General features: G+C 49.7%; 1 protein-coding gene across 5 annotated transcripts in view; it reads right to left on the bottom strand.

Moving 5' to 3' along the window:
- Window positions 1-27346, bottom strand: part of DAAM1 (dishevelled associated activator of morphogenesis 1) — a 90272-nt gene that overhangs the window by 26610 nt on the left and 36316 nt on the right. For all 5 annotated transcript variants that reach the window (XM_032111548.1, XM_032111549.1, XM_032111550.1 and 2 more), the window contains 5 exons: window positions 26024-26247; window positions 12627-12716; window positions 3621-3692; window positions 2271-2365; window positions 192-525 (listed from right to left, as the gene is read on the bottom strand). In XM_032111548.1, the coding sequence (XP_031967439.1) occupies window positions 192-525; window positions 2271-2365; window positions 3621-3692; window positions 12627-12716; window positions 26024-26206 (774 nt within the window). In that variant the 5' untranslated portion in view covers window positions 26207-26247. Of the gene's footprint in view, window positions 1-191; window positions 526-2270; window positions 2366-3620; window positions 3693-12626; window positions 12717-26023; window positions 26248-27346 lie in introns of those variants that run through there.

Here is a 27346-nt window from a genome sequence, read left to right as displayed (position 1 = left end):
TGAGTAACTGTTTCCTCCCTCTTCGCTTGGCTGCAGATCTCATCAGACACGGTTCTGGGCTAATTCCGGATTTCTGGACTCGCAAGCAGCCATAACAAAACATTTGCAAGCAGCCATTTAGATATTCAGGGGGAGAAAGGGACAGGAATGCTGAATTTCAGGGGCTGAGGGGTGAGTGGAGACACACCCACCTGAAAACGAGTCCTTTCGCTGGCGTATTTCTGGTAGTGCAGCATCGCCTCCAGTACCTTTTTGTGGCCCCCGGGAACCAGGCACACGGCGCCCATGATTTCCAGCACTGCCACCTTTGTCTTAATGTTCTCCGTGCTCAGACTCTGAGCGATTACGTTAATGCTCTCCAAGTGGGCCAGGACGTGGGCCCGGCCCAGGGAGTTGTTCATTAGTGCTTTTATACATCCAATGAGCGAGGTATGTATTCGAGACTCTGCTGTCTCATAGTCCATGCTTTTCAGAAAGTTGAGGATACACGATAAGCCATCCAGGTCGATGAACCGGGTCACAAACCTGCCAGGAAGAGGGGTTTTAACTTCAAAACAAAAGGCTAAAGGACTGTCTTACCCACAAACAGGCCTAACTTGTTTGTTGATGTAAACCCAGAACCGTCTTATATACTTTTTATTGGACACCAGAAAGCCTGAAGAACTCCTGGGCTCAGACACAGGGATGGGATTATAAAAATCAATTTAACTGGTGCCTGATAGCATAAGCAACCAGGAGTCATCTGCACAAGGTTGTCCACAGTGAGGATATTTGGAAGAGGACCAGGTAATCCAGCCATCAACACAAGTCCCGGGATGGAGATTGGAAGTTTGCAGTCACACTGCAAAAAATACAACCCTGAGTCTTAAATCCCACTCACCCAAGACCAGTTTTGGACTGCAAGAAGATCCCAGACCCTTAAGTCACCTCCTCATCAGCTGCAGACACCTCAATGTCAGCCTTTCTGCCTTCTGCTACCTCTCCTGCCTCACCATCCACACTCTTCTCCTCCTTTAGGCACATCTCCCCAATTTTAAGGGATTTTTAATTTTTATGATGACTTACAATACCACTGAGCAGAAAGCACACAGCAAACACACGGCAGCGCCCCAGGCAGATTCACCAGAGCAGGCAGACAAAACACTGCACACTGCTGAGGCATTTTAGGGCCCACCTGCCCAGTGCCATCCAGGCTGGGTGTCCTCTGGTTTGGCAAAAGGCACGGGCTCGGAAAGCAAACGAGCCAAGAACATCCCAGCACTGGGATAATTTTAATTTGAAACAAGCCATGCTGATGGGCAGCAACAAAAGGGCTAATTGCAGGCTTGGGGAAAACTGCTTTGTCTGCTTCAAAGCCTGCTCTTCTTCCAGCCAAAGTCAATAGCAAAGTTAAGTGTTCACCTCCCTGGGGGCAAAAATAGGTCCAACAGGTAAAATTTTCTACAGAGCCTGCTGCATCCCTCCAAAAACACTCAAACCCCAGTTTTCAAGGACTTTGCAACGTTTCATGGATGGCCACCAGCCACAAGGTCCAGGTGTCACAGGAATCAGGTGCTCATCCTCGACCCTGTGAATTTCTTACCAAGTACCATCACCACAGGTGGAAGAGGGAAAAGTATTTGCAAGCAATAGTAAATTTGTTTCTTCCATAACCAAAACAGGTCAGGTATTTCCTACTGGAAGATGTTCCCATCAGAAGATGTCAACCTGAGGCATCTCAGTGTGTGCACGCAGACTCCAGAGAAAACGAAATTAGGAAAAGCTACACATTCAGAAAGAAGTCCCAGCCTTCCTTTATCCTCCCCATCAAAAGTTCTTTTCATTTCATAAAAGCCTGAAGATTCATGTGACTTTATTCCCTTATAAAGTGCAAGAGGAGCTGAAGTTAAAACAAAGGGCGTGGCTGACCAATAAAAATTGTCGTTTTCTTGGGAAAAAAAATCAATCTGTAAGGAATTCTTACCTTCTGTTCCAGTAAGAACAAAGGAAAATTTGGAAAAAATAAAGAAGCTGCCTGATTTGTCTAGACAGGAAAGTCCTGGTGGCTCTTGGTCACTAAAAGGACCAAGAAAAGGGAACAAAATGACAAAATGGGACACAAAAAAAGCAGTTGGTGAAACAAAAAAAAAGCAATTTGTGCCTCGGAGTCCTGGCCTTCCTCACCCTGTACAGCTCCCATTTACATTTCTATTTAACCCCCTGCTCTGCCAGAGAACTCAAATCCAAAGCCACAACCACAGCAATAAAGCCAGGAAAGGGAAGGGAATTGCCTCATTGGTTTTGTCCGCAGTGCAGTCTTCAAACTTTCGATTGTTTTATTTCTCTCCTCCTCATCTTCTTTTTCCAAGGCGATCAGTGATTTTCTCTGTGAAAGGAGGAAGGCAGAAGTCAGATTTCCCTGCAAAACGTGTGCCCAAGGAGTGTCAGTGCCCACCGCCCACCGTGCCAAGCCATGGGGATCCTAAATCCATCCTGGAAGTCTGGAATCCTTACAGCAATCACAGGACTTGGGAAACAGAGCAGTGAGGAAAACCTCTCTGTGGTCTGCAAGGAGACAGCCTGGACTGGGGACAGGGGGATGAGGCCACTGTCTCCAAGCCCCCACACAACTCCTGCTCTGCTCTGCACTGGTATGGCCTCACCTTGAGTCCTGGGGGCAGTTTTGGGGCACCACAATATAAAAAAGACATCCAAAAAAGACATTGAGCTATTGGAGAGCATCCAGAGTAGGCCATGGGGATGGTGAACAGCTAACCCTGTCATTCCCAAGTCTCCCAGTGCAAGCCACCAGTGTGCATCTGGGTTGGGGACAGTGGCTGTGTGCACAGGATGCATCTCCCACACTGTGCTTTGCTCTCCATCTGGGGCTGGGATTTGACTCCTGCACCAGGGCAGGAGGGCTGCCTGCTCCCTGGGCATGCATGGGGTACAGCTACAGCTAAAGCAACCCCCAAGTGGTTCCTGCACCACCCGACAGCGCTGGGCCCCCAGAGGTGTCAGGGTGAGCTCTGCCAGCACCAGCTGAGGCTAATCCAAAGCAGAGAGAAAGGGTCCAGCAGACATGAGGAGCTGTGCTGACCCCAGCATTTAACCCAGCTCCTCTTCAGCAGCACGTCAGGGAGATCAAAGCCACCCTCCAGGCATCTGGCAGGCTTTGATCACAAGCTCTGCTCAGGCTCAGGGCTCTGCCTGGCTGGCAGCCCATGGCCAGCACTGGGTGTTCCTGCACTCCCAGAGGGAAGCAGCACACTCCCTCCTGGCTCACAGCCCCTGCTCATCCCTCTGCCCCATCCCTGCAAGTGTTCAACGCCAGGCTGGATGGGGCTTGGAGCAACCTGGTCTGGTGGAAGGTGTCCCTGCCCACAGCAGGGGGGTGGAACTGCATGTTCTTTAAGGTCGCTTCCAACCCAAATGCCATCCATGGTTCTGTGATGGTATGAAACGCCCCAGATCCCGTAGGAACATCTCCACTTCGCACCTGTTGGTCTAACAGATGAGACTGCCTCTGTTAACACCTGCCACCCTCTCAGGCACAACAACGCTGACAGACTGTCCCCACTGTGCTGCTGCCCCACACGGGGTTCACAGGCACCAGAGCACTGTTCTGGGGGAATACTCACAGCAGCCATTGAATTCAGCTGATCGATGTAGAACTCTGGCCAGCTGGTGGCTCCTTTATTTTCTTCCTGGTCCTGAAGGGGATAAGAAAGAGAAACAAAACCAGAAGATTAGTAGAAATAGTATTAACATCCCCTGCCCTTCATGACCAACCGCTTCTGAAGTGCCTCTGAGCTCTTGCATTACTTTATATTAATCAAAGTTTGACTTTCTACATTCTGAGCTCACCCCTGAAAGCTCCAGCTATGGGAACATTACCTGTTTTACTGAACTGCCATACTTTAAATACAATTACACCACCTGCCTGTGACCAAACGCTGCCCCACTGATACCGCATCAGTCTTGTGATTACCAGCTTCCAAGAAACCACACTGAAATTTTACATCCAAATCTCTCTTGTTCCAGTGTCCTTGAAGCTTTGGCTGCACAGCCTTGAATATGCTTGGGGGGGAAAATGTTTACAAGCAATGAAGAGTGTTTAAATGTGACATGATCTAGGCTGCACTCCTGGAGCAGAACCATGACTTATCAACATATCAACATCCTAAGAGAGACTCCAGGCATAACAGACAATTCCTCTGGGGACTTCATAAGTCACTAGAAGGGAACATGCATCTGGCAATGTTGCCTCTTAAAGGATGTCACCCCTGGGCCCATGATCTATGACATTGAATGATGCAGAGCCTTGTTTGGCCATACTGGTCTACGATGCCCTGCATCTGTTGGGGCCCATGAGGGGTTTTCAGGTTCTACCTTGTTCTTGTAGGACATGATTGAAGGACCTCTGAGCCCAGCTCAGATAACTAATGCTGCACATTCCCAGGGGCTGCATGGAGTAAGTAGGCAGAATTTGAGGGAATACTTAATAATTAACCTTTTTCCCCACTTTATTTTCCTAAAAAACATATACATCAAAAGAAGAAGAGGATTTCACAGCAGAAATGCCACACAGGTCTAGGCTAGAGTCAACAAATACTGTACAAATCCCAGACACTTTCCATCAGTAACCATCTTCTGATCACAGCCTGACTTGATGCACAGTTCTGCCCCTTCCCTAGCTTTAAGAGATGTTTGTAAACCTCATCTTACACCACAAACACCAACGATGGTGGGAGCTGGACAACCTCCTCTCTGCCCCCACATCTGTGCATGCAGACAACTGCAGCTGATTTCAGCGAGCCCAAGGAGCAGAGTCCCAAATATTTACCGTGGCTCAAGAGGCAAATGTGGGAAACATTTGTGCATCCAAACTGCCCAAGCTGCAGCGCGCCAAGACGAGGACACGCGGAGTCAAGGACAGGTAATTTGGATGAGATTCAGTTCACCCCTGGGCAGCACAGCCTGTGCCTGCAGACCTGACCCTTCTTTTCGCTGTGCCTGGCTCCAGGGTAGGGACAAAACAAGTCTGAGAGCAACAAGAGGCCTGGAAACCTCTGCCCTTCGCTTTAACACTCCTCCTGACCCCACAATCCCTCAGAGGTGCCAAGCAGCTGGGCTGAGGCTCAGGCCACCTGTCTGCTCAGAGTCAATTCTGTCTGACATGGCCACTGAGTCAGGTCCTCAGCTGGGCCCTGTGCACCTGAGCCAAACCCCTCCTCCAAGCTGCCTCACGCCCTGCCAGGAGAAGGCTCAGCACAAAGCTTGTGGGCATTCTGATTTTCCCAGCTTTCCTGCCCCACTTCAGAGTCCAGCATGCAAATGTACTCCAGGGGACAGCGGAGCTGGGACACTCATGGGTGCCTTGAACATGGGTGGCCCTGTCACCTCCTGGAGGAATCAGTGAAGGTCTTCCCCACCACCCCTCTTATAAGGACCATCTCTTTCCCACCAGTGGTCCCAACAGAGACACCAGCTGGGAAGGGTGGCAAGGTCCCCACCACAGCACAGCACCAAGAGGTGTCCAGATGCGCCCAGCCAGGAGACCTGGGCAGGGAGTGAGATCCGTGCTGAGGAATGGGGAGGGAAGGCAGCAGCGCTGGGTCATCCCACATCCCAGGACCTTCCCATGTTCTGTGAACACCTGTGAGGCAGGCAGGGATCTGGACCTGCTGCTCGTTTAGGGTTGAAAAGAAGCGGTGGAGCAAATAAAGGTCTCTGGGGGGCCAAGGGGAGGCTGAACAACAAAATTGGCTAAACTGCTCATTTATAATTAACGTGCTGCATTATAAATATTTCCCTTTGCTGGGCTCCCTCGGGCTCTTGCATTTCCTCCCTGAAACCCCCAATTTAGAAAGCACTCTCAATTAAGTGCAGCAGAACCTCATTAATTCCGATGAGCAGCTGGGCAGGCTCGTCAGAAAGCAGCAAAGGGGGACTGCACAATAAAGCAGGCAAAGATCAGGACACGGGCTTCCCTCAGCTCGCTGCAGGATGTTGCTCAGTGGTAATTACTGGGGCTAATGGTCTACAGCACACTGATAAGTGTCCTTTGGTGTATTCCTGGTGGTAAAGAAATCTCCTGACAAAATGACAGCCCGGAGGGAAGTGAGTCACAAGGCTCTGCTCAGTGCCAGGAGGAGGGAGGAACCTCTCTGGCATCAGGGTTTGAAAGGGTGAATGTGTAAGACGTTGTCCCAGCACCCACGGTGGGTTTTGGGGATGTGGGTTTTGCAGCCTGCCTTCAGGACCCAGACACAGAGCTGAGTACCTCCAACGTGAGCATCTCCAGGATGCTCCACTGCATCACTGAACATCTCCCAGTTTCTAATTCTCTGGGCTGAGTCTTTGTTGTGTGTGCTCTCAAGCAGCACAGAAGTGAGGGCTGATCTGAACCCTGCTGGAGCCCAGACTGAGCTGCTCTGTTAGAGACACACTGATGGCTTTAATTGCACACTGCAGGGAAGAGGTCCTTTCTCTTCTACAACATTTGCATCAACATCCCTCACTGTCCTCCAGGCCCTGATGTGCCACCACGCACATGCTCTGCTGCAAAACTTAGGACATGCCAAAGTTGCACAGCCAAGGGCAAACCTTGCTCCATCCCCTGCTTTGCTCCACCTGCTCTCCCCACCTACTTCTTCTTTCCAGGGACCTGGCAAAAACACAAATCCCATCAGCTATGGCTGTGGTGTCACCATGTCACCCTCTCCTGTCACAGGCTCTGCTGTCCCTTCACCCTAAGTTCTGTGCATGGGGCTGATGGATGCTGCCACTCCACTGTTTTGTTCCACGGTGGCAGGGGCAGGGGGTGCTGATGTGAACCCAATAAACAAGCTCCATCCCCTCCTCAGCACCGCAGGGAAAGCAGTGCCCGCTCAAGATGCCTCATTAACAGGAGCTTTTCCAATCTGCCAGCTCCAGCCATCCCTTTGCTCTTCCCAGGGAGATTTCACACTCCCCAGCCCTGTCATGTCTTGGTTACAAGGCTGACACTTCCACGGCCTTCGTGCCTCCCCCTCGGAGCGTCAGCAGCTCCCACAGCCAGACTTCCTTCTCTTCCAAATGACCACTGGACAGAGGAAGTGGGGCCTCAGCCAGTGATGGCTCAAAGCAATTTCAAGGCTGGCCTCAACCTATCTGCGCCTGGAAGATGCATCTCCTGTCGCTCTGACCCGCAGGAATGCAGCTGCTGGGAGGGAGCACTGCAACCTCACAGCATGTCCCCATGGTGGTGGGGAGAAAGACACCTGTGATGTGCCTCAGGGCTTTGTCACACCTGCTTTGCTTCCTGAAAAAGCTTCTGGCAACATCTTTGAGATCCTCAGTCTGCAGGTGATGTCACATCTGATCCAGCAGCCTGCTTCCCTACGCTCACAGCCCATGGTGGTGCTTTGGGATAACTGGATCTGGAGCTGCTTTGGGATAATTGATGGTGGCTGGCTGAGTTCCCCATTCATCTGATGTCCAACACACCAAGCTACATCCTACGAGGTTGGAAGGAAAGGCCTGGCTCACAGCAGCCAGCTCCACGAAAGCCCTAGAGAGCCCTTCAGTGACAACATCCATGGCTTTTCTCCAAGGTAACACGTGATAGGACTAAAGGAAATGGCCTCAGGTTGTGCCAGGGGAGGCTTAGGTCGGATATCTTGAAAAAATTATTCACTGAAAATGTGGTGAGGAACTTCCCAGGGAAGTGGTGGAATCACCATCCCTAAAGTGTCCAAAAAGGTGTTGATGTGGCACTTGGGGCCATGGTTTAAGGGTGAATATGGCAGTACTGGGTTAATGGCTGGATTCAATGATCTTACAGGTCTTTCCAACCTTAACAATTCTATGATTTTGATGGTTCACCTCCCTCTTGGCACTACCTGCAAGGTTAGTCTGCCCCAGGAGAACTTTGCTCCGGGGAAGTCACAGCAAGGGGCTAAAAAAACCCTCTTCAGTTGGTACCTGCTGCAAAAATAGAAACACCCCCTTCATTTTTACACATTGTCCCGACGCAACTTTTATTTTGCACCGTGCTCCCCGCCCCTCCTTGCTGCTCCATAACAGCAGAGCAAGGGAAAGCTCGCAGCAGCTGGCAGCCCATTGCATTTGGGCAATCCCTCCCTCCCTGACTGCTCCGGATGATCCACCTGGATGCTGTTTGCAAGGTCAGAGAGGAAGCAGACTCTGGCATGGATGGGTTTTAAAGCCAAGGGGTCTGCAGCCTGCATGAGATGTTTAAATCCAGCCCAGCTCCACCAGCAAGGCCCAGCCTTTGCCAGGTGTGTGCTGGCCAAGGTTTGGACTCACCACAGCCCTCCAGGGCTCCCTCATTCCTCCAGGTATCCCTGGAACAGCACCTAAATCATTCAACTAAAGCTGCTTCCCCAGGGAGCCATGCTGCAAAGGGCTGGAATTTCATCAGACTCTCCCCAAGCTGGGATCTCAGGGTCTGAACCAGCCCAGCCCAGCCCGCTCTGGTTTTCCATATGCTAACACTTCCTATACCCTCTCTCCACAAATACACACATGCCCTCGTACGCTTTTCCCAGGGTTTAAAAATTATGCTCCCCATAAGCAAATATAGCATGACCAGATGCCTTTCATAGTCAGCTGGTTCATTGTTTGAAAAGCTTCGCTTTAAAATCCAAAAAGATTGCTAACAGATGCATTTTCTGGCTGGAGAGCGAGAAAAACCTTGCTTAAACAAAAGTGTGTTGTGATTGGAACTAAAAAGGGAATTACCTTGAAAGATAAAAACTATAAACATTTCCCAGTGAAAAACACCCCCAGCCATGCAAACAGCCAGTTTCTCTCGGTCAGCCTGAGCAAATGACACCTGAGATGGTATTTCAACTGCTGCTGCAATAACAGCAGGTATATCTGGATGCTCAGAGGCCATGAAATCCTTCTCATCCATCCCAGGTGACCCTGGAGCATGGCAAAAGGCCGAGCTATTTTATCCTCCCCTCCCCTGCATGCCATCTTTGTCAGCTTGTGCTCTTAGTTCTGCTACTGCAGCAAAAATATGGGGAACTGACATTTTTTAAATGAAGGGAATGGAACACAAGCCCCACAAAGGAGCTGCAGGACTGAGCAGGACAAGTGGAAGCGTGAGCTGGAAGGCGAAGCTCTCTGGAGGGAGTGGGTGGAAGGCGCAGTTGGAGGGGAAAGAGGCTGTCTGGCTGGGAAATAGAGGATTATTGGAGAGACATCACTCATTTCCCTATTTATCACACATTTCCCCATCCTCCCCTGAAAAATCACCACTGTGGCCTTTTCCTAATGCGAAGGGATCCTGGCTTTTTATCTGACCCTGAGGAAATTTTAGATACAAGCTTTGCTTCACACTGCTCAGAGTGATGCACCCAGGGTTAGTGATGCCACTGGGTTTTCAACACAAGCTTACAGAGCTCAGCATCACTTGGCATCCCTGCGGGCCATTTTTCCTACACTCCAGCTTCAGAACTGCTCAGCTGGACCCAAAGGGAGAGGGGCAGAGCCAGACCCTGCGTTCACGCGGGCTGGTTTTCACTACCCATCCCTCCCACCTGGTTATTTATTCTGAGCATCTGCCCGAACACCCTGTACCCACCCATATTTTTGAGGCTCATAAAAACCACCCTTTGAGCTGCTTTAACAGCTTGACATGACACACACGGGCTGTCAGGAGCCAAATCTCCTGCGGTTAGAAAGGTCCTGCAGACTAAGCACGAAGGGTTAATCATTAACTCCCTCTGGAGCGTGGCCTCTGGAAAAAGGCCATCCTGAGTCACCCTCTTCCACAGAGGCAAACCCACAGCCAAAGAAACAGCAAATCTGGAAACCCTCCTGCTTCCTCCCCGTGCTTCCGAGCAATATCCTCTCCTGGAGAGCGGTGCCAGCAGGGAGCGAAATATTTTGGGATGAGGTATGAAACGAGTCATCGTCCAGAAATACCACTTCTAAAAGCAGATTTCACCCCGCTGTTAATGCATCTCCGCCTTTGCATTTCCCTGCTTTATCCCAGCCGTAGAGGGGCTGATGACTTCAAAGAAGGTCTCTCCAATAATCTTTAAATCTCTCTCCTGCCCCGAGCACTGCACGGGTGCAGGCTTTAGTTCCTGCTCAGGCTGCTGCTGATGGAACTCGCCAGCCCCACCACGAGATGCTTTTTGTCTCTCTGCCCCCTGAGCGACACAGGGTGATGCAGGTGGAGTGGGACCACGAGGACTTCATGCAGTGCAACCCCCTGGGCCCAGCAGAGTCAACACTGGGATCAAACCTGCTGTCTCCATGGATGGAGAATCAAGGAGGACAAAGCCTCCACCCTGCCAAGCCAGTCCTGTGGGCTGGGATAAAACCAGCTGCTAGCAGGGCAGAGAAACCAGGATACAGGGCTGCAGGCCATGGGGAAATATTCCAGGGAAAGAAACATGCCTGGGGAATAGCTGGATTTCCCCTGTTTCCTCTCAACAGGCGCTGCCAAGGCCAGGTGCTGTCAGGTCTCTCTCCAGGACAACCCAGCAAAACATGTCTCAGTTTTGGCTCCCTTTTACAAAATCTTGCCCATCATGGGAATATATAAAACATGCGACATCTGGGATGCGCTCTGGGGAGCTGAGTGTGGTGGATGACACCGACAGCACAGGAGGAGCGCCGGCCAAAACTGGCAGCAGAGGAAAGAGCAAAAACTGCTCAGGCGACAATTTTGGATTGGTGGTAAGTCAGGCAGCTGCCTGAGACTGATGCCCACCTTTGCCAGCCCCCTGGGACCCACCAGGTGAAACGTTACAAGCATCTCAAGCAACAGCTTGTCATTAAACACAGGGTTTGGGCACATCCTGCACTTCCCGAATCGCCGCCACTCAGAGTGCAGCCAAGGCGCTGAGGTAGGACCACTGTCCTATCCCCAGCTCTGCTGCCCTGTCCCAAAAGCACACACTGCTCTCAGCTGGAGAAGTCCAGCACCTCTCCTCGATGCCAGGCTACCATGTAGGTGATCTGGCCTCATGAGAACATGGGAGCACAAGTAAGATTTGCTACGAGCTGCCAGGATATCCACCAGTCTTTCTGCTGCTCACCAGTCATCACCACACAGGGCAGGACAGCCTAGAGCCTGCTGGGCACAGAGACATGTTCTCCAGCCCATGTAATTCCTGACTTCCTCCGTGGCTGGAGCCTTCATTGATATGGTCTCACTCATTTTTAATTTAAAAACAGGAGAAAATAATTTGTCTCCACCAGCACATCTCCATCAGAGCAAGCAGTGGCACCTGTGTTCTGCAGCTCACTGTGATGGTATCACAAGTAGGGAAGGAGTGACTGGGAATAGCCAGAGGAATGAGGACCAGAGGAGACCAGCAGCTAGGATCCAGCCTCGGATGGATGCCTGCTCCCAAAACCTCTAAGGATGCCACAGGCACTTCTGTGGCTCCTTCCTTCAACACCCCCAGTGAGCAAGGAGTTTCACAGCACAGCCTTTAAAAAAAACATGAGAGCAAGGAGGTTCTGGAAAGGGAAAGAGCCACCATCAGCTCCATCTAAACCCTTCCTCTGGAGATTAGATAGCACGTAATCTCCACTCACAATAATAATTACACGGCTTTGCTTGATTTAACTCTCCCATTATCCAGACACACCAGGACAAGGCTCTGCTTTATCCACCAGGCAGTGACAGGCGAGCATCCCCTGCCCATTCTCTTGTTGATCCAGACCAGTGCCTGTAATTTGTTAACATCCCTTCTCCCCTCCGATTTAAATCTCGGGCATGGCAGGCCTCTGTCTAACAATAATACAGGGATTTCAGAGGTATTTATGAGAGGCTTAAAACTTAATCCTACATGAGCAAGGTAAGCCTGCTCTTGGCCTAAAATGCGGATGGAAAATCTGGTGCCCTTGCTACAGCAGGAGAAAAGAGGCATCAAACAAGAGCGAGTGCCCTTCAAGTGGGGCCAGTGACTGCCACCCCCTGCAGCCAGGTGAGGGGCACAGTGGCAAATTTGGGAGCAGAATTACAGAACCCTAGAATAGTTTGGATTGGCAGGGACCTTAAAGACCAACTGGTTCCAATGCCCCTGCTGTCAGCAGGGCACCTTCCACCAGACCAGGTTGCTCCAAGCCCCATCCAACCTGACCTTGAACACTTCCAGGTATGGGGCATCCACAGCTTCTTCGGGCAATCTGTGCCAGTGTTTCAACATCCTCATTGTAAACACATTCTTCCTTTATCTAACCTAAATAATCTTCCAGTTTAAAATCATTATTACCCCTTGTCCTACTGCAGCAGCTCCTTTATAAAGTCTGTCCTCGTGTATTTTATAAGCCTCCTTTAGGTACTGGGTGGGGATCTAAGGAGATGGGGAGCAGCCCCTTGCCCCTGCAAGGCCAACCTCAGTGCCCACAGAGTTCCACGTGGCCCTGATGTGCTGGCAGGGATGAGTATGGGATTGGGGACACCCATGAGGGTTGTGGGGACACCCCCTACACCTGAATGGGCTGGAGACCAAAGACCTTGTTTTCCCAGAGAGTCACTCCAGGAACAGATACATTTCTGTGACACCCCAAATACCACTTGGCATCCCAAGAGATCTGTGCCCTTCTCCCCATCTCCTCCCCACCGTGCATGAGAGGGAAGAGGCTCAGCACACAAAAGAGTCTCTTACTTTTTTCTTGCTGCAGTAGATCTGCCACTTCTTCTCCGCCGGCAGCGCAAACATGGCCTCTCTGTGCTTGTCCGTGAGGTCAAGTTCATCCTGGAAAGGGGAAAAGAAACACAAAACATGCAATGTGAGTACACAAATGGGTGATGGCACAGACACAACCCCCCAGACAAGCAGTGTAAATCAATGTGGGGCCACACCACAGTGCAGCAGCGACCCCGCAGCATCACCCCGGGACTCTTGATTTTTCAGGGCAATGACACCACTTTTCATCCTGCTCTTGCTGACCTCCCCTGACTCTGGGCTGCCAAATTCCCTGCCTTGTCCCTCCCAGACATCTCCTCCATTGCTTTTAAAGGCTGTAAGTGTTTTGGAAATGACACCCACGAAGCCATCACAGCTGCCCACAAGACTCACACTGAGAGCTTCAGGTGAGCAACCTCATCTAAGACACACACAGCAAAGAAAATTTCAAACAGGACCTTTCTTTTTTATCATTGTTGCTTCACTGGAGCACTTCACCCTGAGTGGTCCAGCCCATTTCCACTGCTGACACCCTCATATCAACAAAAACTGTAGGTGTTCTGGCTTTTGCTTTGTTTTCCTACAGCTAAAAATAGAAAGCTCTTTTCCTAATACCTACAGTTCACGAAGAGGTACATCCTCTCCATCAAAACTGGATCACGTACTGCCTGGTAGAGATAAAGCTGTTTACTGACCGAAGCTTTTATTGGTTTATCTGATGTTTTAAAGTACACATCCATTTTCGACTTGGAAGCTCGGTTAGCAGCGTGCCCTCCGCCGGGATGCCCGAGTATTATCAAAGCCTCATCGCTTCCTGGTGCTAGATGTAGGTCAAAGCTTTTATGAGGGAACTAAATAAAACATTCAGGCAGGGCTGGGAGGCTTGTTGCTAAAGCCAACATTGATCTTAGAACCATGGGTGTCTCTTAAAACCACTGATGACAATCCTCATGCTGGAAGGGTTTTGGGGCAGCAGTGAGACACTGGAGAGGCTGCAGAAGGTCACAGGAAAGCCCTGCCATGGCCTCCAGCCAACTCATCCCACATAGACAGTGGATTTAAGTAAGAGGATCCAATTAAAAATTACACACTTAATTCCAGCAACTAAAAAAACCCCATATGGAGACCTGTTAAAGCCTGAACAATAAATCAGCTAAAGCTGGCAGCTCCTGTACCCCAATCAAAGCCACATTTGGGGAAGGCTGAACAAGATGCGCCTGGCAAAAGATGGATGCCTGCATGAGCAAGCCCACAGGCAACCAAGAAATTCATCTGATCTAATTCAAGCTCATATTGCACCCAGTAGCCAAGGAAGGGAGCCTTCAGCTATCTTGTAACCCAAACCCAGGAGCCCTCCAGCACAACAACCATTGACAGAGGGCTGCTGGCAGTGCCAAGTATCTCAGAAAGGCTTATCTATCCACTGCAGGTATTGATTTCCCTTCTTGGTGAAATTACTCCTCAAAAGGAAAGGTGTTGTGGAGCTTTTTCTATTACATATTCATGGCGGAGGCTTTGCCTCTTCCCAGATTTTACCCTAAATCTTCAAACCACTGTGCTGCACAGAGCTCATGCTGATGGAGTTCTGGAAGCAGGCCTGGAAGACACCCTAACAACAGAAAGAACTATGCTGCTGCAACAGAGACTGGGGAAAAAGAGAGGACTGAGAAAGCCTGAGCCCAGTGCGAGACACATCTCATCCTCCTGCACCCAGGGAGGAGAACCCGGGCTGGGGACTTCTCCAACGAGTGCCATTCTCCAGCATTCCCATGTCCTTACAATTTGGGAGGTTAGAGATCCATATCAAGCAACCAACCTCCACCCCAGCCTTGGGCAAGTCTCGTCACCCTTCCATGCCTCAAAATCAAAATTGCACTTCACCGTTGTCTCCTCAGGCTATGAGCCAGTCAAATATCCAAGCTCTGCCTCAGCCTCAGTTCACAGAAATCACAGAATGGTTTGGGTTGGGAGAGACCTTAAAGATCATCTAGTTCCAACATCCCCCCCACCCACTAGACCAGGTTGCTCGGGGTCCCATACAAGCTGGCCTTGAACACTTTTTTGAACTTCTAAAGGTGGCCAACAGGATGACACCTACACAGGGACCTGGTTGAAATTCAGCTCACTGGAAAAGTAAATCTTGGAGTGTGGGGGAGGACAAAGGCCTCTTGATGAATATTTACCTCCGTGGTGAGGGTTTGAGAGAGCACAGGAAAATGCTTCCACTGTGACCCCACTTTCTGGCCACGTGAATCTGATAATCAGGCATGAAAGCACCGCCACGCACATCTGCACTTAGGTCCTTAGAAAAATATTTACTGAAACTTTCAAAATACCCTACCCTAAAAAGACAACTTGTGCAAATGTGAAGACTTATTAACCAAGAGAAAAAAATCTAAACTGAGCTGAAGCCTAAGCAGGAGCAAGAAGGGACAAAGCAGAAGAACACATTAGGTGCTGGCACACGACAACGTGCAAACACATCCAAAAAAGGTGCAGAAACACTTCTGAGTCTCACACAGCACATTTCATTGTGCCCCAGCTCTAACACATTCAGTCATCACAGCCCTTCATCACTCAACAACACCTACCTAATGATATCTTGCAGGATGCTTGGGAGAGGTGTTTAAATAAATACTATGTGGCACCCAGTGAATATGAAAATCCTCATAATCAAAGAGTGACTAACGACTGTTATTCGGAGCCGTAACAGTGACTCAGCTGTGGAGAGTCAGGCCTTTGCTGGTTTTTACGTGTATGGGGGATTCCTGTAGCCAGCTCCAGCCCTTTGCTTAGGCTCACTGATGTGTATCTCAGTGCAGGCTGCTCAGAAACCGCCCTTTCCAACTCCAATAGATCAAGAAAGGAACAACACCTGTTTTCTGGGGCCTCACAGCCCACTGCAGAAATGCAGCTCCCACAAAGCCTTTAACAACCCACTGGAGTTGCAGCGCAGCAGAGAAGCCGTGCAGAAACTCACACCCATATGGGCCTTCAATTAATAATCACGAGCTTGATAATTAGGTGATGCTAACTGGCAATTCATTTTATGGGCCATTTGCAATCCACACACTCCCACCACAGCATGCAATGCTGGCAGCTGCTGAAGAGTGAGAAGACAACTGGTGAGTCGGTGTCCATCAGCCTCACAGCCCTCACCCCTCACTTCAGCCTCACCTTTCACAGCTCTGCCCCTTCCATCTGGCTGCCTCCCATGTCAGCATCTGCCAACTTCACTATTTTTAATACTGTTTTTGGAATCAGGTCAGTGGCACATAAAATAGCAGCCTCATTTTACTACCAAAAGGAAGTCTCTGCCCAGAGTGTTTTTACTGGAAAGAGATACGCTACTCTTAAATATTTATCCCGTACAGCTAAACTATTCACCTTTACATCAGGAAACATGTTTCCACATTAAATCTTCATTTGAATATGGTTTTAGAAAAAAACCTCATAGGGAAGCTTTGATTCTCAGTGTGTATTTTGCTATTTCTAGGAGGTACAACACTTCCGTGCCATTTGCTCTGCTGACAGCTCTCCATTCCAGCCAAGCAAACCTCGCCCCCTCTCTCTGAGCACAGCACGAGCCCTATTGTAGGTGAGATCTCACAGCATTCTCCTAAAGCTGCCTAAGAAACGTGCAGCTCAGCACATGCTGAGCACAGTCCCACGGGCCAAACAAGTGGTCCATACCTTTCCCTTGGAGGACACACAGCAGCACTCAGGAATAGATGCTCCCATGGCCTGCACCTCCCCGAGCAGGCAACTCAATGGTATGAGGAGCCCTCTGGTCAATCAAGGCCCTGGTCAAAGAGGGCCACCAGAGCCATTGCCCAGGGCCTTGTACAGATGGCTTTTTGAGTATCTCCAAGGAGGAAGATGCCACCACCTCTCTGGCTGGTAGCCACTGCTGTCTCCTACCACCTCCTGAAGGCAAAGCCAGACCAAGCCAAAAAGCCACTGGAAGAAATGTTTGACCCTCCCAGCAGGAACAGCATCAAGTCCAGCCCCAGACTTACAGCATGGTCCTCAGTGTAAACTCCCGTCCCTGCGACTTCACTCATGCCATGTTTCAATGAGCATCTTCCACAGATGGAAGCCACAGGCTCTAATGGGGGCAGCAGCCTGGACACAGCAGGATGTTGCAAATCTTTTGACTTCAGGAATGACCTCCAGGATGGGCTCCTGGAGCTGGGTGAGCCCATGTGCTGCCCACCCATGTCCACAAGACCCCAGCGTGACCAGCATGGGTTTTTCCCCTACAACCCACAGGTCCCTCAGGCCATCAAACATTCTGCAAGAAGCAGGTTGGGAGTAGAGATTAAATAATGGACAACTCCCTATAGAGGGGTCTGCACCCCCAAAATATCCTTAGAGGTTGTAGGAAAAAAAGATGAAAAGCCTTTAAGTCCAACGCACCTTTCTGCCTGATAAACTGTGTAAGAGTAGTACATGGAGGACGCTGGGGGCCACCCATTGCCATAACTGACAAAATGATTATTTAAAATCTGCTGGTTTGTGCTGGGTTTGTATGTACATACATATATATGTTTACAGAGAGATAGAAAAGCTTGTTTTGGGCAGTACCATAAAGATCAGCTAGTTTCAACCCATTCACCATGAGCACGGATGTCACCCACTAGACCAGGCTGCTCCAAGCCCCATCCAACCTGGCTTTGAACACTTCCAGGGATGGGGCAGCCACAGCTTCTCTCTCTCTGGGTTTACATATACACACCTGTGTGCATATATATATATATATATATATATGTGTGTGTGTGTATATATATATACACACACATGTACAGGAAGACATCACTGGATCAATAAATGACCAACATAATAAAGAGCATATTAATTTACTCCTCATGGATGGATTCAGAGAGTTTAGAAACTTCTGTAAACGAGGCTATAGCATGTAAAGATGAGATCTCTTGCATCATCAAACGAAGCATGAGAGATCCAAGACTGCTCCAAAAATGTTTTTAAAAATAGAAGGAAAAAGCGAAGTGTAAACTTTTTGGCAACATTTGGCATTAAGGGGTTCAGCATGGGAATTAAAAAGTCAATAAAGAATGGCCTGTTGAAGCCTGCACCGCCTTCCTTTCTCAGGGGTCATATCGTTTTTTCACTCTCTTCCAGGCATTCTTCTCCAAGTTCATCAATTTGATTTATCCCAGAACGCTGTGGTGTCAGGGGAAATGGCAATCAGCATTTTTCCCCCCATTCCTCATCTCATGTTTTTCCGCTGCCGGCCGGCACTGCCTGTGCAGCCAGAGCAGCAGCTGCCACTTCCACTGCCGGCCCTGCTGCCTTCAGCAAACCCCTGCCTCAGAACACACCTTACTCAGCTCATTATTTTCTTTTTAAGCTGTTTTCTTGGAAAAAAAGAGACATATTAATCCTTATTTGTGGCTATTACAACCACCCGCCTCCACACGCACCCTGAGCCGCGGGAGGAGCTCCTCTAGCTGCAGCTTTATTTAGGCAACTACAATTCTCAGTGTATGCAGATTTATCTCAGGGGTTTTTTTAAAAAGTCTTTTGTTTTTATTATCACTAATAAAAATGCCTCCTCCCCAGCACACTTCTTTTCAGCTACAGTACCCTGGGAGCTTAAAAACAACGTGTCAGACAAGCCAACCCCCTCTAATATTATCACTGTGTATTTTTAATTTCTCCATGACGACTTGCAGCTGCAATTACAGAACATGAACAAAAATCAACTATTCATATTTCTTAATGAATAAGCATAATAGATAAAAGATTATTATTCATTTTTCCTTTATCATGTAATGAATTTCCTGAATAAAGGAAATTGCTCACAGCAAGGGAATGAGTAGCAGCAACAAGGAATAACACTTCAAAGTGCTTATGCCTAGTTAACCTCCTCCCACAATGAATTTTTCGTCCTGGACTCAAAAAGACCCTAATCCACCCTGCTCAGTTATTGACCTGAACACACTGGACAAACATAAATAAAATATATATTCCTTCCTTCTTCTGCAGGAAAGATTATGGCCATCAACAGCTGATTTAGCCCTTCAATAAACTCCAGCTGCAGCTGATTCATGTTCCCATCAGTTCAAACATCTAACTGAGGCAGACAGCATGTAATGCTTTAATATTTTAATTCAATTAATTATTTTAATAGGCTGAAGGTTTCAAAGCTGCTCATATTTCAGTACCAGTGTATTTTAAGAGAGGTATCCACTTAATTTCTCCTTCTTTTTTATTTTCATATCTATATATATCTATAACCTTACATACACTTTTTTTTTAATGTTATTTATTGAGCTCGGCCTCCTGTGACCTTTTCACCGACCTCATCTGGAAAACCTTTCTCTCATTTTAATTAACCCAGGATCCTTTTCCAGCCTGAGTTATTGATCTACACCGCTTCACCCTGCAGAGCACTCTCAGATCTAGAAGCCCTGCAGGTGCATCACCAGCGCACTTTTTCCACACAATTGTACACACACCCTGAAAAAGCCACCAAAACATGTATCAGCCTATTATCTGCTACTGTGACAGCTCAAATGGATTCAATCCAATCAACCAGAGCTGGGGATGGCTGTCCTTTGGTGGGTGCACCTCCTACCATAATAAAGCATAGAGCTGGCAAATAAGTAAGGCTTCAGATGTGGACCTCTCAGCTCTTTACAGAACCAAAGCAGCAGCAGCTCCCTTTTCAGTCAGATTTTACACTGCTTCTGCTGCTGGCATCCCAGGGAGCTGCTCAAGCTGGAAATCAAGCCAACATGTCAAGTGTGGCTTCAGATGTCCCCTGCTGGGCAGGGATGCTCAGGTAGGAACACTGTGGGTGGTTGGTCTGGGGCTAAACCGTGCCAAGGTTTCCCCAGAAAATGCTCTGGGAAGGGTTTCAAAAAGGGGCTGGATGGAATTAGAGGCTACAAAGCCCCACACCAACTTGAACCTGAAAGTTTCCCAAGAGGTACCACTCTGGTTGTGGGACCTAAAGAATGCAGCCACGGTAAGCAGAAGCCAGCTATAGCCTGATGCTGATGGAGCAACAGAGGATGGAAATGGACTCCTGGGTGGGACAAGTCCTCATCCCCCACAGGCCTGGCTTTAGTCACACCTGGCATCCTAGAAGCATTTCTAAGAACTTGACTCAGGTGCAAAGCAGAGTCACCCCGAGAGGAGCTTACTTCTGACCAAGGATGGGTGAGACTTAGAGCAACCTGATCTGGTGGAAGGTGTCCCTGTCCATGGCAGGGGGGCTGGAATGAGATGATCTTTAACATCCCTTCCAACCCAAACCATTCTGGGATTTCTGGGATTTCAGGGTCTGACACCCACCAAGATGTCATGTGCAAGCAGGCATCAGACTGGATTATAGATGTTGGGTGTGGTTAGGAAAGGGAAGCTGATCCTTGTAAATAAAGGTATTGATTTGAACACTGGAGTTCATGGGAATTAGGATCACTGGGCACTCAGGCAGGATCCTCCTGGCAGGGCTGTGAAAGCCTTGGCTGCCAAAAGCTGACCTTGGTGACGTTCCCACACTGAGGAACACCCAGACTCTGCCAACAAGAGATAGATACTACAGCAGTACGGACAGCTTCCATTTGTATCTGCAAATGGATACAAGGCAGGCACAGGCTATTCCCAGCAGGAATGCTTCCAGCTGAGGATGGTGATAAAGTACAACTCATCTGCTGCTCAGTCCTGCTCACAACTCCAGCAACACCACCCAACCACTGAGCAGTCAGGAAGAACACTCCCCATCCAAAGAGACTGGTACCCTCCATGGTGACCTGTGCCAGAAACACTCAGAGCAAGTGCAAGCCAAAAACCTAAATGCCCCAATTAAGGTCACCCATGCGTTGCTGAATGAGCTGCCCAGGCATCTCCCAGGGATGTGGCCTCCTCTTTTACGAAGTGCAAAGTGGAAAGCATTTAGCAGGTAGACCATATGATTTTTCCACTTCACCTGTACTTCTCCTGGAAACAAAGGGGTTCCTTATGTGCTCTCTGCCTTCAGCTGAGATTCACATTGTGCTGTAACATGGCTCCTTTGTAAAAACAGGGGTTGGGAGCAGCCTGTTTTTTGGGCAAGCCCCCACGCTGGTTTGTAGCAGTAACAGATACGGCAATTACAGGACTGTTTCAGCTGAAATACAGCGTTCCTCAGTGGATTGGTTCATTCAGGTCCAGGGAACACACGTAGGCACAAACCCTTATTTCCTGACTGAGTAGGTGTGTGACTTCTCTATCAGATGCTTACTTATCAAAAGGTACATTTTAGAGATTATCTGGGAGGGTGTTAACAACACGAGGTGATGAAAACAAGCGCCGTGAGCGCTGGGCTGGGATGAGAGCCTGGCAGGTCCAGATTGTTCAATCTGAAAAACTGAACCTGGGCAGCCTGGTAAGTGTCTGTATGGCACATGGATCCCTGCAGAGGGAATTTAGAAGCAGGTATTACCAATCATTTGGTTTTCCTTCTTAAAAGTGATTCATAAGCCAAGAGAGATCAGTTTTGGGAGACAGCAGTGGGATAGGGCCAGGAGTTCCACGCTGAGCATCTGGCTCTGGCTTGACTCTGCAGAAAGGGGTGGCTTGCCCAGGACACAAGGGCTGCTGCAATTGTAATTTTTTCCAGATACCAACCACATGCATTTCTTTGCAGATATAGGGGAAATGGCTTTGGTCACCATTCAGTGGTTCTCAAAATCCTGAAGTCCTTAATGCTGGAAGGACCAGGCAGCAAAATACGACAGCTGACCTGCAAGCATGAAATGCAAAGCTTGGCTTTGCAGCTGATCCCTCAGCTGCTACTTAAAAGCCGTGTTGTTTTGCAAAGCCCAAAACCTCATACTTTCTCCTTATTGGATTAGAAACCAGGGGGAAAAGCACATTACTGAAGTTCCTAAGTACAACTGGATATTGCTAGCAGTGAGTTCCCAACCCGGAGCTGTTACTGAAACATAACAGCGCTCACGCTGATCACGCCACCATTTCTCCTCACGTTTATATACTCCCTGTTCAAGCAGTACATAAAATAGCCATCATCCCAGCATGCCAAGAGGAAGGGAAGGCACAGCTCCAAGGGACAGTTATGCATGAGGCATCCTACCCCAGCACTGCACATCATGAGCCACAGACCCACTGACCACCATGAAGCATATCAAAGGCAACAGAATTAATGTCTGTGACAGGGGATACTATCTCCTAACTATCTCCTGACAGCATCCAGAGAGCAGCTTGGATGAAATGCATTAGTTGCCCCAAGTACAGCAAAAACAAATGCTGTGATAAATCTTATAAGCTGCCAGAGACCTTTTTATTGTTCCTCAGACTCATAAGTTTCCACTACTTCATAAAGCAGCAGGGACGGGATACAGCCGCCTTCCATGTGAGGGGAAGACTCAGGCAACATCCGTGAGCAAAGGCCTGCACCCAATCCTGAGTCCGGGGGGCTGGGGACACTGCACAGCCACTCACCTCCCCAAATCCCAAAAAACTTGTCAGCTGCTGGAATCTGGGCAGAGGGACCCAGAGAAGGTTACCTGCTCTGGTTTCATGGGCTAAAAACGGGCTGCTGCACATCACAGGCGGGACGCAGGGCTGGATGGAGGTTGCTCTAATTTCTTCTGCATCACTAAGTCAGAAGTGAAAAGGCTGAGAAGCCCCATCAGGAGCAGTAAATGGAATTTCCTCAAAGCCTGGGGAAGACAAGCGTTGAGGAATGTCTGGGGCAGCATCTCCTCTGAACCCATCTCTCCACCAGCAGGGATGCAGGCTGGGAGCAGGGTGTGGGATCAGGGAGAGGCAGCATCTTGTGCTCCAGGGGCAAGCAAAGCCCCACCAGACTCAGCAGCTCCTCTGAGCATCTAAGCTATCTGAGGAGTCACTGGAGCATCACTCTCATTCTGCAGGGATGGAGATGCCACTGTGACCCACCCCACTGAGAAGAGAGACAGCCAGGAGTCCTGGGTCATGCTGGGGCTCCTCCTACCCTCTCCAAACCAAGCCATCCCAGCCCCCTGCCCAGTGCACGTCCTGCCAGGATGATGCACACCACCACACACAGAGCGTTTCATTACAAACCTCGCAGTGACAAGGAGTGTTAAGCAGATATAAAGGACATCAGTCATTTACCCATCTGGTGGAAAGTCTAGTTGCTGGCGGAAAATAGAGAGGATTGTTATGGCAAGATCTACCATATGGCACCATTATGTGGAGCTTTGCAAGTGCTTTCTCTGAGCGTGCAAGCAAGATTTCAGCCTTTGAAGAAATGCTGCATTGTTAGCCTGGATACGCAGGAGCCTCTTGAAAGAAGCTGTGGCAGATGGCACAGCTTTGTTCTCTTGGTTCGCAGGCAGTTCGTGCAACCCCAGATTTCCTCCTCGCTGGGGCACAGTGATCAGTGATCCTCCTGATGTGTCCTACGGGAGGACTGATGGCTCCTGAAACTCCTTAAATCCGATGGATGCTGGCTGGCAGGTACCACACCTCTGCACGAGCCTCAGGAAGCAAACACCGCCGACCCAAGCTGGCCGGACATAGCGGTGTTGATGCACGGAAAGCTGCACAAAATCATAAAGCATTGTCCCAGCCAAAGGAGCTGCAAATCAGTAAATCTTGCTGAAATACTCTGCTTTTGTTTGTGCCTCTCTGCCAGCACCTGCTCCTCCCTGGGTGGCTGAGCCTGGCCGGAGCCCCGGCAGGACCGCGGACAAAGAAAAGCCTTTCAGACAGGGCCGGTGCCCGCTTGAGCGACATCCCAACAATGCTCCAACAAAACCCATTCAGACCAGGCTGGGGGAGAGGGAGAGAAAGGGAAAAGGTTCCTCTGGGAGGAAGCAGTGATCAGTCATTGACCACAGCAACAACATCTGCATCTGCCCTAAGCCAGGGAAAAGCCCCTGCCTGCTGCATATGGCTGGCTGGGACAGGGAGCATCATCCCTGCACAGTCTGGGATGAAGATCAGGCATTTCTTATTGCTGAAATAAAAAAAATTTTAAAAATCCCATTTCCCTGTTTTTTCTAATACAACTAAGTGAAAAACAGAATAAACCCCTAACTATTTATCTATTCTATTTACCTATCCTAATTAAAATCCAAAGTGTCCATCTAACACAAAACAGGCTAAAAAAACAGACACTGGGAGAGAAGCCCAAGCCTTTAGCTGACCTTGGAGTCACAGCTGCTCCATGTCCCTCTGCATCTCAGGCCCTCATTCTCTGCTGCTGGCACGGGACAATCACCAATTTCTCATGCTACGGATGTTTCCTGTCTCAGATCAACAGGCACGTTAAAAACACACGAAGCTCAGGGAATATTTTGCAGGATGGCTCCAAAGAGAAAGGGACTTTGCCCTTCGATGGGAGCAGCAGGCTGGGATCTGTGGAGCATGGATCCCACTCTGTGGTTTGAGTCCGTGGGAGGACTGTCCATCCCAGTGACCAAGCCGACTGCTGCAATGTCCCCAAAGATATCCCCCATCCCAGGCCTGAAATCCTCCATCTCTCCCACTCTGAGACCCTAGTGGGAACAAGCAGGGCAGAAAAGTCACGATCAGGCTGCAAGAGAAGAGCTGGCAAAGGACCAACTCTAGCTGGCAAAGCCTCCAGATCCCCTCCAACCCCTTTAACCTCCCTCAACCCAATGGGCTGAGACAGCCAAGGACTTTGAGGGGAGCCTTAGTCCCACAGAGCAGGCACAAGCCATCCCAGCGCGGATGGCCGAGCACGATGGCATCGGGCTCCCGCAGGCGTAAAGATCAGCCCAGCACCTCTGAGTGCCTTCTCTGTCTCTCTTCCAAATGTTACACAGTGGGTTTGTACAGGAACAGTGGGATACTTTCCAAACCATTTAACTAATGCTGAAATTTAATATCCGACACCAACAGGTTACCGGGAGCAAGAAGGAGCCGTTGTAAGGATGGGGGGAACTTGCAACTTCGCTCCCCTGAATGGCAATCTGCCTTCTTGTGCCCACAGGGCAGAGCTTGGCTTCCCCTTGCCTCCCAACCAGTGCTGGCTTGGGTTGAGATCTGCCTGATGGGTTTTTTGGGGAGCCAGGGGGTTGCAGCTGCTTGCAAAGGAGCACGGTGGGCACCCGCTATTCCCCCTCCCTGCATGACTTCAGTCCCCAGGGAGCCAGCGTGGCTCCTGCTGCCAGCATGCCCTGGAGCAGCAGCTGCCTCCGGGCCTTTTTTCTCACCCTTGGCTGGGGAAAAATAACTAAAAATCTCAACAGCATGCAGAAGGACTGAAGAGCAGGACAGCCACACCAGGTGTGCCCCAGGCTGGACTGGCTCCTGCCTCGCTGCACACAGAAGTTCCCTCGGGCACTGCCACTGCATGAAGCATCTGGATGAGTTTGGAGGAAATGTTTTGAAAATCCTGGGCTGAGGTGAGGTGCACAGATTTGGTGGGGGCTCCAGTACCTGAGCCTCCAGAGATACCTCCTTCAGCCCAACAAGCCTTTGGCCGGGGCATGGAGAAAGTGATCCATGGGAAAGAATTTCCCCAGGAAAACCTGATTTGGCCAAGTTATCAGTGGAGAATAAATTGGGACAGACACAGCCACTTCACCTGAACATACCCAATGTGACCCATGGCGTTTTGCAGGACTGCTGCAAGAAGAGTCCTGCTGCATGGACACTTCATCCCCACCGTGCTGTGTTGGTGTCCTGGTCTGCCACATCCTGCCCATGGAGAAGGCTGTCTGGGCAAAACCAGCTTTTATAATACAACCTGGAGCTTTCCTCCACCAAGAAGCCCAGCTCAACAGGTCCATGCTGCCTGGCATCTAATGGGATGTGCTATACCTTGAGGTGTGACTGACCAGTGTCACAATTCACAGCTCTCCCTGTGCATCCCAGCACTGTAGGAAAACCTCATTTCACTGCTGAATGATCTCAAAGTAAAACACCATCCAAAATACCACAACAAAATGTTTTTGCTTAGAGGAAATTAAAGCTTTCTTGGCTGTCAATTTTTTTCTTAATCCATGTTTCTCCAAGTTCTGGAACCAAAGGATAAAGAAAAAAGATCCTGACTTTCCAAATCTCAATGTAGCCCACACCTGATGCTTTCTGTGAAACTGAGTGCCCAGCAAGTAAAGTCACTTTGCACTTACGGGGGACATCCTGCTTTACCAGCTTGGACCCAACCCCCTGCTGTAAGAAATTAAGAGTTCCTAATCAGAGAGACCACCCCAAACTGGCAGGACTTCAGGGAGGAGCACAGCTCAGGGTTCAGCAACAGCAGCCTCCATTCATGCCAAAGTATGCCTGAAAACTCAAAACCAAGGCTGGAGAGACTGCAAAGAGGGCCTTGGGGGGAAAGAGGGAGAAACCTCAAAGCTAAACTTGAAATGAAGAAGTATCCTACTTACCACCAGCTCGGTGAACATGGCATCCAGCTCCTCCACTGGCGGCATGGGCAGCGAGGGCTCCATGGTCTGCAGGGCGAAGCTGCTGTCATTGCGCAGCCGGTACGTGATCTCGGGGTGGTCGCTGCTGCGGAAGCAGCAGAAGATGAAGGAGATCCCCCGGCCGCTCCTCTTCCTCGGGGCCATGGCCACAATCCTCTGCGTGCCTCCCTCCTGGGCACTAGATCCTGCAGGGAAAAGAAGAGTGGAGGCTCGAGCAGCCGCCCCGCAGCGCTGCGCTCCCGTCCCGGGGTGGGAGGAGGAATCGAGCCACCCACGCGCTCGGCACGGAGGGGAAGAGCAGAGACGGTTTTCATGCCAAATATTTCTGCTCAGATTTGACGTTTACAGTCCTGGCAACCTTGACGACCACGCAAATTAAAAAGATGCATTTGCTTTGCCTCATGCCAGAGCTGGCAGCGGCAGGGGTCACACCACTGTCCCCGTGGGATGAGGAGTCCTGGGCCCCACCACTGTTGCCAATCCCAGCAAATCTGCACCAACCTCCCCATGCCATGGCAGCCAGGCCAGCCCCCCTCATACCCACACCTCATACCCCCTCATGCCAGGGGTATGGAAAATTCAGGAGACTGCTGCCAGAACAGCTGGATATGCTTGGGGCCACCAGGTCCCCGCCATGGGTAACTCAATCCTTGAAGACCTCATGTGTCTCAGGACATCCCGAGCTACAGACAGCAGCAGAGGTGAAAAAATATCCTGCACGCTTCCCCCAACTCTTAAATGTATTCCTAAACATCCACCAGCAACCCCTGGCAGGGCGGCTCTTTTTCATGGAAAGTTTTGCTTGGCTTTAATTAGATAAACCTTACTTGTAGCTCCAGTAAATATTTACAAGACGCGATTTCAGCTGATAAAAATCACACAGTGCCGGTAGCTCAGATTTTCCTAAGCAGTGCTGACGTTGGGCATTGCTCACACCGGCGGGTGCTTAGGTTTTGTTGATTTCTGAAACTCTTGGTTGGGAGCAAAGCTCAGGGCAGGAACCACATGCCCTGCCTGACTAATAACTGCAAGGACCAGGCAAATGCTGCCCCAAAATTGGGACTCTCCAGTCAGCGACACAAGAGGAGGGTCACCTATGAGGAATGAAGAGTGTGGAGAAACACTCTAATGAGAAAAATCAACCAGCAAAGCAGGGAATTTTTGAAAGCCTAAACATTTGTCTTACAAAGTTACACACCCACATATTTTATCTCTGTGAAACAAGACACTGAGATGTTAAGAGACGGCAAAAACAGCCAAGGTTGAAATATGGATGACTCAGAT

The sequence above is a fragment of the Corvus moneduloides genome, chromosome 6 (assembly GCF_009650955.1).
Source record: "Corvus moneduloides isolate bCorMon1 chromosome 6, bCorMon1.pri, whole genome shotgun sequence".
NCBI lineage: Eukaryota > Metazoa > Chordata > Aves > Passeriformes > Corvidae > Corvus > Corvus moneduloides.
The sequence above is the reverse complement of the archived record's forward strand: the minus strand, read 5'-3'. Positions and strand labels throughout refer to the sequence as shown.